Raw genomic sequence first — 13,074 nt, 5'->3', positions numbered from 1 at the left:
TCCAACCAGGATCCTCCTAGAAGCTTATGGGTGGCCACCAAAAGTTTCTGGTCAAGACACAACCTTCTAAGGGACACTAAATCAAATATTAAGTAGGCATATGTATCAGGGTTCTTAGTCCATTTTAAAAGTCAAATGTAATGCTTCTTAAGAACTTTTTAAGTTAATAAATATAATTTAAGACCCTCAAATGTAGTCATAATTTCTTTAGTAGAAAATAATGTATTTTATTAGAAATCAAAACTTAATGTTTCCTATTTGTAATCTTTTTTTTTTTTTCATTGTGATGTTAGCATGTTAGCTAGCTCGCCGCTAATCATAGTTCTCTCCTCGGTAACCCTAGCTAACTCGCCGCTAATGGTAACTCTGCTAACCTTAGTTCTCACCCTGGTAATGTCAGCTAGCTCTATGCTAACCTCTCTAACGTTCTCTCCCAATTAACAGTAGCTAGCTTCCTGCTTAATGTTGGCTAGCTGTACACTAACTAGTTGTGTACTGAGTAATGCTAGCTAGTTCGTCGCTAATGTTAGCTAGCTCTACGCTAACCTTAGTTCTCTCCCCAGTAATGTTAGCCAGCTCTATTCTAACCTTATTTATCTCCCCAGTAACTTTAGCTAGCTCACCACTAATGTTAGCTAGATCTACGCTAACCCTAGTTCTCTCCCCAGTAAGGTTAGCTAGCAGCTCGTCGCTAATGTTAGCCAGCTCTCTGCTAACCTTAGTTTTCTTCTTGAAAACTCGTCGCTAATGTTAGTATGTGCTTTACCACAGGCATTAAACACACCATCTAACATTTAATCCCTACAGCAAATTTACAGTAAATTTAAGACAATTTAAAACCTTACTTATCTAGATTTTTATTTAAGACATTTTAAGACTTTTAATTCAGAACCCTCTCAAAAGGTGAATCATATTATTCCGATCTTTAAAGTGTGTGGCGGTGATAGGTAAAGAGTGAGAGAGGGGGCCAGATGTGTCTCTTACCGGGAGTATTTTCATTCCAGCTGAGAGTTTGAAAGCATCCGGAGCACAAAGGATCAGTCTGTTCTCGCTCTGTCCCTCTCTCTCTCTCTGTCTCTCTCTCTTTTTCTCTCTTTCTGTTTGATGGACGCTGAGACTTGACCTGACTTCATATAACAGCAGAGCACGGTAAGAGTGCGTACAGGTCCGCTGACAGTTCTGACGGCACATTATCTCTTTTTCCCTCTCTCTTTTATGCCCTCGTCACTTTCCTGAATTCTCTTGACATTACGCTCTGCACACCCCTTTACAGCAGACTACACAGTGTCCCCAGCACCCCGGCAGCAGAGCGAGAGCCCCCCAGAGTCCCGCAGAGCCCCCAAGAGTACCCGAGAGCACCTGAGCTTCAGTAGCATCAGAGTGCTGCTGTAGACCGGAGGAATGGACACAGAGTTACACACTGGTACACTCCTCCTCCGTCACTGTCTCATCAGTTTACTAAAGAACAGCACAGCTATTCTCTCTCTCTCTTATTTTCTTTCTTTCTTTAATCAACTTACTTTACCTTCTTTCTTCTTTTATCTTCTTATACACAGTGTATTCTTTTTTTCTCTTCTCCAATTTAGCTTCTCTTTTTATCTAGTCTTTCTTTCTTTTCTTATCATTCTTTCTTTCTTTTCTCTGGCCTTCTTCTCAGATCTTCTTTATTATCTTTCTTTTTTGCCTCTTTTTTCTCTTCCCTTTCTTTAATTTCTCACTTTAATCTCTCTAGACTCTTACTCTCTTCTCTTGTGTTACCCTTTTTTCTTTCTTTCTTTCTTTCTTTCTTTCTTTCTTTCTTTCTTTTTTCCTGACCTATGTTGCTCTTCCTTCTTTCTTTCTTTTGAACCCTTACCGTTCTATTCTTTCTTCTCTTTTTGAATTTTCATAGATTCTTTCTTTCTTTCTCTGTAATTATCTTTTCTTTCTTCCTTTCTTTCCTGACCTGTGTTGCTCTTCCTTATTTCTTTCTTTTGACCCCTTACTGTTCTATTCTTTCTTTTCTTTTTGCATTTTATTGTTTTTTTTTACTTTTTCTTTCTTTCTTTCTTTATTTCTTTTGTACTCTTTCTATTTCTCTCTCCTTTGTTTCTTTCCTCGTGTTCCTCTGTTCGTCTCTCTTTTGCACCCGAGGCATCTCCCAGCAGATGACAGCCAGTGTCTGTAGCGTGTCATGAACTTAGATCAACACCGACATGCTTTTAAACTCTGCACAGTCCCTGTAGCCCTGACACACACACACACACACACACACTCTCTCTCCTGAGCCTGTGCTATTGATCAGAGAGTGACGGGGGATGCGTTTAGCTGTGGACCCTCAGCAGGAGGAACAGGCTTTGTCACAGTTGTGGATCTGAGATGCTGTTAACTAAGACTGGAACTTCTGAAAGCCGGCCGGATGCTCACAGCCTGACGCAGCCTCACGCAGCCTCATGTAGCCTCACGCAGCCTCAAACAGCCTTACACACCCTCACACCGTCATTTCCCAGAGCTGCCTCATCTGAAATAGACCTAGCCGGGTAAGGCCAGGGTAAAGACAAAGGACGAGGCACTGTGTAATTAAACATCAAACTGTTTGCAGGTGTCCAGAACGCCGGCTGTCCCTCCCCTGAGTGCCCGCTATCTCCCCCCGCACTGACGCTGCGCAGCCCGCCTCAGCCTCTGCGCTCAGCGTTTGATGTTTAATTAAATCCAAGAGGTGTTTCTGGAGCTGTTTGCAAAGTATAAAAATTTTAATAAATAATTTCTCTTTTTTTTTGCGAAAGAAAAAGAAGAGTAGAAGGAGGGAGAAGAAAAAAGAAAAACATGAGCGCACTGTAACTTGCTACTGGCAAAAGTGTGTGAGAGAAGACCGAAACCATTTACTTTGTCAGAAATAATGAATTAAAGAAAAACACATAAGCGCTCTGCCATTTTGCATGATAATTTATGCGTCTTTCCAAGAAGACGGGAAAACAATGCTAATGAGTCTTAGTGGGTGATACTGAGGACGGGGGGAAAAGAGAGAAAAGAGAGACAGCAACACAGAGTATGTACCATTCTTTCCCTTAAGTAACTGTCAGCACAGCTCCTGCAGCTGTGGGTGTGTTTATGGTTAGGAGAGGAGGGAAATGCTAAGAGCAGTTAGCGTAGCGGTTTTGAGAGCATTTTGGTGGGATACTAGGAGTGTTACGGTGGCAGGGGAAAAGAGGACCACAGGGATGGGTATTTTAACCATCTGTTATTCAAATATCCAGATTGTTTTTACAGATAGTAATGAAACATTCCAGGGTTAGAACATTTTATTTTGAAATGGATTAAATTTTTTTTTACTGCTTTCATTTACTGCTGTACTTTATGAATGCTCCATAATTTCAGAACTATAGTAGTATCAGCTAATAGTAAATTTAAGGATTAAAGATGCCCAAAAATTGAAAAATGCATATTCTGTTGTTTCTTCATTAAAAAGACAGTTTCATAACTAGTAGCTACAATCATGCAGATTCCAAAACCAGATAACTGTTATGTAACAGTCTTGACATGAGACAACGGCCTTTTAAATACTTTTAGTCAGGTTTCTTCACTAGACTATTTACACACATATTTATGGAAATATTTGTTGCTTCATGTACAAGGCTTTGGGGCTGTGGTTTCTCCTGTGCCATAATCTTAGGAAAGAAAGTAAGAAGGCTAAAGATGGGAAGGGTGTGTGTGCTAGACTAAAAGCTAACTCTAGCTAACAGGATTTTACAAAATATTTAGCTTGTTAACTGCTTACTGCACTGACAGTGTAGCAGTAGTGTTTAGTTAAGTCTCTGAAATAATTACCAAAAATATTGATACTGCTCTGGTTCCAGACAATTTTTTGTTATGATATGCTATGCTATGTTATGCTATGGGGCTTCTGCAATAATAATTGTGGTGCCATACACCACCCAATCAGTGCAGATTTTTAAAAAATCATTCAGTAATAATTTTGACTGCAGAAGAGCAGAATTTTACGTGAGGTTGGACTACAACCTTAAAATTCCAGATGTTTTATTTCAAGCATTTTTTTGTCTGATGTATTTTGTACTTATCTTTGCTTTGTGTTAATTTTTTGCTTGTTGGATTTAGTCTTTGTTTGACTGTAGCTTGTATTTTGTTTTGTTTTGGTTTTGTTGCTGCTGCTGCTGCTGCATTGGCATTCTTGTTCACACCATGCACAGTTGTTTTTCTTGCACTCCTTTATATTACATCTAGCTTATCTTTTTATATCAACAAGTGTATGGCTGATTTCTTAAAGGTTATACTGCTCTGTCTTGTTGTTGTATGCTTTCGTGATAGTTAAAAATGAAATGCACAAAAATATGATTTTTATTTTGCCTGTTTCACTGACTTAGTGTGTTTTTCATCATATGTGACACAGAAATTACATTGTTGAAAGCAATATAATCCATTTTGGATTAGTGCTACTAATATGTCTGTTGGATATCTTTGATATCTGATCATATTTGCAAGTTTTCAACTTGTTTAATGGGTCTCTTTAATTAAAATGTCATAATATCATATTGCAAAATTTAAAAACTACACGTCTCCATATCTAAATACATATTTACTGTATTCTGATTAAATATCTGTATATTCAAATAACCATACCCATCCCTAAATGCGATTGCAAGCTCTTTGCCATGCAGAGAACAGGTCCACAGGGTTACAGGGTCAAAACAGAGGCATCCAGGCAAACAGATCTTTCACAGACACACACACACACACACACACACAAAAAGCAAGAAGTTTCCCAACCTCTATGACACTGTGTTTTTCCTCCAGAGAAGAGAGCTACAGGGAGAGATAGAGGCCTACGCCATACACAGACAGATAAGGCACAGACAGAGGGCTGGAGGACAAGTGAGGGAAGCTACAGAAGACTTATGTCAACCCAACCGGCCCTTTGAGGGCCACCTGCTGGAGACCTATGGGCCAGAGAGAGGTCAGAGGTTCAACTCTCCCTCGTTTGTGTTCGGCGGCAGCCCAGAGCAGACGTCACACGGACAAAGACAGACAGAGAGACGCACTGCAACAGAAAGAAGACACTTTAAAGACAGCCAACAAGGACACTTTAGAGAGGGATGAGGCGACGAGGGCGGGAGGGGAGTGGACGAGGAGTGGACTGAAGTGGACAGAAGAGGGCGACTGGCACTGGGAGGCAATGACAGACATGAAGGAGACATGGGGTCAGAGTTTCATGTCTTAGAGAAGCTAATGGAAGGACTGTGGGATCGATGGTGATGAGAATAAATGGCTACCTTTATAGTTTAATAACCAGACAGACAGAGAGACAGACAGACATTTATAACAAAGCAAAGCATAAGTACTTACCAGTCAGGTCTACAAGACATATATGTACATACATACATATGTAAATATGTGAACACCCCCCCATGTACAAGACATATAGTATAAACACAGTATACATGTATATATATATATATATATATATATATATATATATACTGCACATTGCTTATTTTCATAAGCATTATATTACACCACCATACTTCTCTACTCACCGCATGTCCCTTGCTGTTTGACAGGGATGTGTGTTTGCGTTCTGCACTCGGCGTTCCTCCTCTCGCAGTCGTTGGGGTACGTATGCCCGTCCTTGCCGCACAGGGGCTTGTAGGTGCCGTCGCAGTGGATGGGATCGCAGGAACACCGTGCCCTTCCATTCTCCAACAAACACACCGCGCTGAACCTACACTCCTCCTTACACTCCTCTGTGGAACGCAAAAGGCCTAATATTAATATTAAGTGCCATTTTTGTAACATAAAGTGCAGCATAGTTGATTACATTTTATGTAAACAATGTTTATCAATACAATTTGCAAGATAAACTCTGTATAAACACATTACTTCTAATATAGAGTATATAGAGAATGTTAAACTTCCTTATATAAGTGCTTTTTTTTACATTTAATACAGTTTTCTTCTTTTACATAGATTTATTTTTGAAATGTTAAATATATACAGTATATACTGAAGATTTGTAAGATTTTATGTTATAATTTAGGCATTTCCATTTTTTATTCAGCTGTTTTTATTATATAAAATGTCAAAATAAATGTTTAAATGTGTCCAAGAATGATCTGTCCACCCTGTCATCCTGGGATAATGGAACCTCCTCCTTTAAGAAAGTAAACTAACATCAGTGATGTCACAACCTTCATACTGTTTTCTTTTCAAAGGGACTGAGGACACATTATAATATTCTTAAAAAATAATAATATTAATATTTCATTTAATGTTCCTCATTTTCAATGTTGTCTCCATACTTACTCCATATTGAGATTAAGCATATTCTTCCCACCCTGTCATATTAAACTATAATAATACTTTTAAAAAATTACTAAATCAAAATGTATCTTTGAAACAAGAACAAGGTCATCATGAAAAAATCAAAAAGTTCTAAAAAAAACCCTCTACTTTCAGTCATGTTTGTATATAAAAAAAATAAAAAATAAAAAATAAAACTGCCAGTCCTGGAGGGCACCTTGCTATGACAGGTGGATGAATACATGACAGAAAATAAAAGAGATTAGAAATAGTATGAAATGAATAAAACAAAAGTTAAGCAATTAGATGCCAGTAGGTGCCGTATTCTGATAATGACCCACACAAATAAACTGTACAGAACGTTTAAAGACTCTCTGATCATGAATTCTTATAGACTCTCTGTCTCTCTCTCTCTCATATACTCCCTCTCTCCCTCTCTGTCCTTCCCTCTCTCCCTCATGCACAATCAGACAGCTGATATTGACTCACTTAGGGGTTTTGAATTAATTACCAAGCCTGATTATTTAATCAATTATCTAATTCCATTCAGATTGATTTGAATCTTTTTCTATTCACGGTTGTGTTTAGCTGTCACAGCCGAGCTGCTGCGCTTTATAATTACACAGGCCTTTCATCGGATGGAGAAAATCAGGGGACTTATTATGTTATTGTACAAGTCAGTGCTTGATTTACGTTTGATTGCATTACCCAACCTGCCTTTTTAAGGATGCGACAGACTCTACATACTGATGAGGACCGGCTGATCACGCCGAGCTCAGGCCTAGTGAGGCCTAAATGGAGCTCTTCAGAACGTCCTGAGATCAGTGATTTTGGAGTTAAATTGGTCAGATAAAATGATTCCAATCATTTAGCTAATGCGACTCAAATTGGTCAGATAATTTGAACCAATTTGGTCAGCCACTGTGAATCAAACCAGTCAGTTTGATTTGTGATCAAACTCGCGAGTCAGTGTGAGTCAAACTGTTTAGTCAATGTGATTCAATCTTATAAGCCATTTGTTACCAAACTAGAGAGTCAATGTGATTCAAACTGTTCAGCTAATGTGATTCAATTTAGTAAGCCATTTGTTACCAAACTAGAGAGTCAATATGAGTCAAACTGTTTAGTCAATGTGATTCAATTTAGTGAGTCAATGGTTACCAAACTAGAGAGTCAATATGAGTCAAACTGTTTAGTCAATGTGATTCAATTTAGTGAGTCAATGGTTACCAAACTAGAGAGTCAACATGAGTCAAACTGTTTAGTCAATGTGATTCAATTTAGTGAGTCAATGGTTACCAAACTAGAGAGTCAACATGAGTCAAACTGTTTAGTCAATGTGATTCAATTTAGTGAGTCAATGGTTACCAAACTAGAGAGTCAATATGAGTCAAACTGTTCAGTCAATGCGATTCAATCATGCAAGCCATTTGTTACCAAACTAGAGAGTCAATATGATTCAAACTGTTCAGCTAATGTGATTCAAAACCAGTCAGCCAACTCTTCAGTTAACATGATTTAAAGTAACTGGCAACTGCAACTTATTTTACCAATGAGATTTAAACTAGTTAGCTAACATGATTCAAACTGGTCTAGCAACTGTTCAGTGAATGTGGTTCATACCAATCACCTAATGTGAATCAAAAGAGTCAAATAACGTGATTCAAACTGGCCTAGCATCTTTTCCGTGAATGTGGTTCATACCAATCACCTAATGTGAATCAAAAGAGTCAGATAATATGATTCAAACTGGTCTGTACATTTGAATTAGAGCCAGTCAGTTAACATGTTGACTCAAAAGAGTCAAATAACAAGATTGAAAGTGATCTCTTACCATGACTTCAAACATGTGATATAAAACAGTCAATCATACATTAAAATTTAAACTCTTCTGGGAAGTTTTCAGTTAATAAACTTTGAACCAGCAGACTAAAGTGAATCAAAACAGTCAGAAAGCCTGATATGGACTTGCCTGGTAATCTGAATTCCATGGATTAGTGAATGTAAAAACAGTCAAAAATGAAGTTGTTTAATGAGATTAAGACCACTCAGCTAAAATTAATACAGGCAATGATTTACTCAATATGATTCAAAATGTTCAGGTAATGTATAATTAATATTAAACCATGACAGAAAAATATAAATAAAGCATTTAATCGAGTGTGTATCACTTTTTTAATCCTGAGAAGGTAGTTGATCTAACGCAATACATTTTATTGGTTGTTCAACAAACTCAGGATATGTATATAGTATATACCTATAGATATTTATGAGATATATGTGTCCGAGAAACGTACATAAACACACAGACAGACTGTCTTTACAAACTTCTTTACACTTTCACTGCTGGACGACACAAAACTGGAACAAACTCCGCTCACAAATAATAATCTAAAGTACGGCGGGCGGGCGAGCGAGACGCTGGTTGTGCGTTTGGCCGTGGGGCGTCAGGCGGGGAGGATCTTTTCATCACTGCCGAAGATCCAGTCCTGCCACAATACACCTGCCAGCGCCCGACAGGCAAATTGGATTTGTGGAGATTGGTATCGCGCAGGCATGACAGCGCCGCTAACCCGACTTAATTTGTCCAAAGCCTCCTCGCTGCAGCCATGACAAAATAAATCAGACGCCGCCGCGGGCCACTCCATCCCAGATTGGGAGCTGCGTGTGGGCACGCGGGCAAGAGATGATGCTATCTGGGCTGAGGGTAGTGCACATCACACTGACCTACACTACCATTCATAACTGGAGGATTGCTTCTCAAGATACTTTTCTGTATCTTACACTCTGTGATAACTTCAACAGCAGAATTTAAAACTAAACCAGACACCACAATATATACGTTTAGATGCTTTATGCCACATTTCTCCTTCAAGTATTTTCAGAACAAAAAGCTTACAGACTGTAAAACTGTTACTTATCATTAAATTTTTTTTTTTTAGATTTACTTACTGCCTTTGAAATGCAAGCCAATATTAAAGCTTAATTTAATTGATACCTACCTTTGTTTTATTTTACAATGGAAAATGTTTTTAACTTCCTTTGAACATTCAACAAGCTACTTTATGGGGCACTAAATTTTACGTTTAATAGAAAATCTCCATTTAAAAATGCTATATAGTTCAAAATCTGACCTTTATTGTCCAAGACGCAATTTTGAACTTTTCAAAAAGTGATTTTAAACTTTTGAATAGAATTTTCACATTTTGTAACTATTGTCAAGTAATATTTTTAAACTTAATACAATTATAATGTAATGAATTTAAACAGTGATTGTAAATGTTTGGGAAGTAATTTTGAAGTTAGTTGATTTTTAACTTTTAATTAGTGATTGTAAACTTTTGGAGTATGGTTTTAAATGTTTTGAATAGTTAAAACTTTTGAAAAGTAATTTAAATTTTTCGATCAGTAATTTTAACCTTTTAAGTTGTGATTTTAGACTTTTACATAATGATTTAAACACCGTTAACCAATTGTTTTTAACTTTTAAATAGTTATCGTAAACTTCTGAGTAGCAATTTAAACTTTTAAGCAGTGATTTGTTTTTTTTATTTAATAGTGGATTTTAAACTTCTCATCAGTAATATTATCCTTGCAAACTGTGATATTAAACCTAAACAAAAATAAAGTGGTCCAGCGGTCTAAAGTGCTGTCACTTTGATCGGGAGGTCTCTGGTTTGAATCCCGGTCATGTAGCTTGCCCTCAGCTGCCGAACCCTGCTCTCTCTGGGTAGGTAGATGGGGCTCTTTCCCCTCATCTCTCCTAGAGTGATGTTGATTAGCACAAGGTGTCTATCTGTGAGTTAATGTATCAGAACCGAGTTGCTACACTTTCCTCCGAATGGGTGGGACAATTGGCCTAGCTAAATTGGAAGAAAATGGAAAAAAAAAAAAAAAAACACACACAAAAAAAAAAATCACTTCTAAACAAATTTTAAAGTGTGATTTTTCTGACTACCTTGTGGCTGGCAGGGACCTGAGTGGACCTTCTTCAGGTGTCGCTCCTTCAGCACGGCAGTTCGCTGCATCTGACACTCACTGCTGTAGCTCCTCCCATCGCTGGCGCACAGTGGCTCGGCTCCTGGTGGGCAGGAGTCAGGTGGGGCAGAAGTCTCCATCTTGCGGGTCTGAGCGTTCACCAAACACGTGAAGTTAAGGCCGCTCTGGATGTCACGGCACGGATCTGATAAAAAAAGAACGAGAAAAATAAAGTTAAAATGTTAACCAATAAAGCAAAACCAAATTTCCTGGTATTATTCCCAAGGCTTATTTACATTAACTGTGAGCTTCATATGCAAGGTGCAGTAATGTAGTCAGAACTGCTGGGAATGAATTTCAGAGATTTTGAAATTTGGGACTGGAAGTATCCTGCAGGGATGACATTTGAAGCCTTGTCCTGGTTGACACACCTTTTGCTGATGACATCCCCATAAATTGGCTGCAATCGTGCTTGAAGTGTACCGAACACATTTTGAGCTTATGAGTAAAAATTGAACAGTGCTTGGTTTTACTGCTGCCAAACCTGCTAGCGTGTCCTAAAGTGTATTTATCTTGTAAAGTTCTTCTTGTGTGACGTTGTTGTCCTGTCTAAGATTGTCTACTATGTGGACAAAAGTATTGGGACACCTGCTCATTCAGTTTTTCATTGTTTCTTCTGAAATTGAGGCTATTAAAAACAGTGTATTCTGTATTTGTTGGAGTGATTGTGTCAATTGTCAAGAATAGGCATTGTAATAGATTGTGAAGCATTGCTGTAAGGATTTGATTGCATTCAGCGACAAGAGCTTCAGTGAGACCAGGATGTTGGATGATCTCCACACTATGTCTGCAAGCCGGACAAAATTAATTGGACATATAATTCCAAAGAACACAGTTCCCCTGCTCCACAGCTCAATGATATGGGGGGCTTTATACCCATCATAGTACCTATAATTTATTGGCATTGCTCAAAGAACCAACTGAAAGACATCATCATTTTTAAGAGTCTTTCTCCAAAGTCCTTATATATGTCCATTACAACCAGTTATGTTATAACTGTTATGTATGGATTTTCTCAGTTATACCTTTATAAATAAGCCAATCAATTTTTGAGGAGCGGGAGTTTTTTTTTATAACACACCACCATTTTTAGTATGATGAGCTCTCTCTCTCTCTCTCATTTATAATTAGACAAGTAAACTCTTTCTTGTCTCCTCAGCCAACCCAAAAAACATGCCCATGTCCCTGTATGGGTAGTCCAATTGGTCCCAGATAGTTTTTTCCCTAAACACTGGCCTCATCTGGACTATATACTGCACTACTCAATCAGGTACCAGTAACAACACACTCAGGAACCCACCAAGCCCACGTAGGGCCGATGTCACTATGGGTAAAGACCTATTACACCAGTCATAACTGACAGAGCTGTTGTCTATCAAGCACATCCTTTATCAAGCAGAATCTGTCTGAAGCTGAAACGTGACCACTGACAACTGTCAGGAGGGACTGATGGACGAGACAGAGACAGAGCTAATGTGTCCACAAGTGGCCACGGGGTGCGCTCAGCCAGGCCCTGGGAGCGCCTCATAAAACTGTAATGGAAATGCCATGTTGGCCACTGAAAGGAGCGTGACAATCTCGCCAGCCTCCGCACTTTTTCAACACAGGGAAGAGACAAAGCGCTTCTCCGGCGCTGTCGCAAATTAGAACAATGCCGAGTTGTGAGCAAGTCATTCACGTCAGGGGAGAGAAAACTTGAGAGAGAGAGAGAGAGAGAGAGAAAATAGACTCAGAATGGGAGGAATAAAGAAGAAACAGAACAGAAACAGAACAAAGAGATACAGAACAGAAAAGAGAATAAGAGAATAGGCACAAAGAAAAAAGATGAGAGAGAGAGAAAGAGAAAGAAAACAAGAGAGAGAGAGAGATAGAGAAAGGGGAAGACATCAGGCAAAAAAATAAAGACAAAGGCAATAGAAAGACTCACATACACTCACACACACACTGATTCCAAGGCCCTGGATTAAAGACAAAGAATGACAAGCGCTCACATAACACATAAAAGAGCCTACAGAAAGAGAAGAGAGTGAGGGAGAGAAAGAGAGAGAGACATAGAGAGAGACCTCTAGATAATAAGTCCATGTGGGGCCTGTTCAGGTAGCACAACTGGGACCCAGCATATGTTGTTGTCCGACACTGTAACAAACTGATGTCATTTTTTTATAGAGAAATTCTACCATTAAAATTCTGTTTCTATCAAATTTATAACATTGCTGTAAATACAGCACTCCCTCTAGTGAGAGTTTCCTAATTACACTAATCACAGTAACTATAGCTATGTAATATAATATATATATAATAGTTGCCTGCTTGGCCACAGTGTTGTAGGCCATAAGAGCAAGTTACAATTGTCTTTACTGCAATGCTGCAATAAAGTATTTTTTTTTTACCTTGTAATGGTAACTCAGGTTGACAGAAGGAACAAAAACACATGGTTCCCTGTAAAAGCAATATAAAATCATCACATAGATGAAGAATTGCCTACTGAAAATCATGTTTCTCTATATCTTTTTCAAGGAGGGAGGGGAAGAAACCCATTATTTAAATAAATAATGCCAGGAGTCAGCACACTCAGAGCCCATGCCCACCTGGAACACAACTACCCCATGTTCCACCAATGTGAGCCCCATATGAGCTTGCTGGCAGGGCAGGGAGACCCCTAGAGCCAGTATCAGGTCAGGGATTATGTACATTAGCACACTTCATTATGGAATGAACCACGCTAGAGGAGGAAAAATGAAA

The 13,074-nt window shown here is 38.6% G+C and overlaps 1 protein-coding gene across 10 annotated transcripts in view; it reads right to left on the bottom strand.

Annotated features, from left to right (window-relative positions):
- Window positions 1-13,074, bottom strand: part of agrn (agrin) — a 356,879-nt gene that overhangs the window by 108,507 nt on the left and 235,298 nt on the right. For all 10 annotated transcript variants that reach the window (XM_049463009.1, XM_049463013.1, XM_049463012.1 and 7 more), the window contains 2 exons: window positions 10,253-10,477; window positions 5,532-5,738 (listed from right to left, as the gene is read on the bottom strand). In XM_049463009.1, the coding sequence (XP_049318966.1) occupies window positions 5,532-5,738; window positions 10,253-10,477 (432 nt within the window). The remainder of the gene's footprint in view (window positions 1-5,531; window positions 5,739-10,252; window positions 10,478-13,074) is intronic.

This window comes from Astyanax mexicanus, chromosome 13 (assembly GCF_023375975.1).
Source record: "Astyanax mexicanus isolate ESR-SI-001 chromosome 13, AstMex3_surface, whole genome shotgun sequence".
Taxonomy (NCBI): domain Eukaryota; kingdom Metazoa; phylum Chordata; class Actinopteri; order Characiformes; family Acestrorhamphidae; genus Astyanax; species Astyanax mexicanus.
The sequence above is the reverse complement of the archived record's forward strand: the minus strand, read 5'-3'. Positions and strand labels throughout refer to the sequence as shown.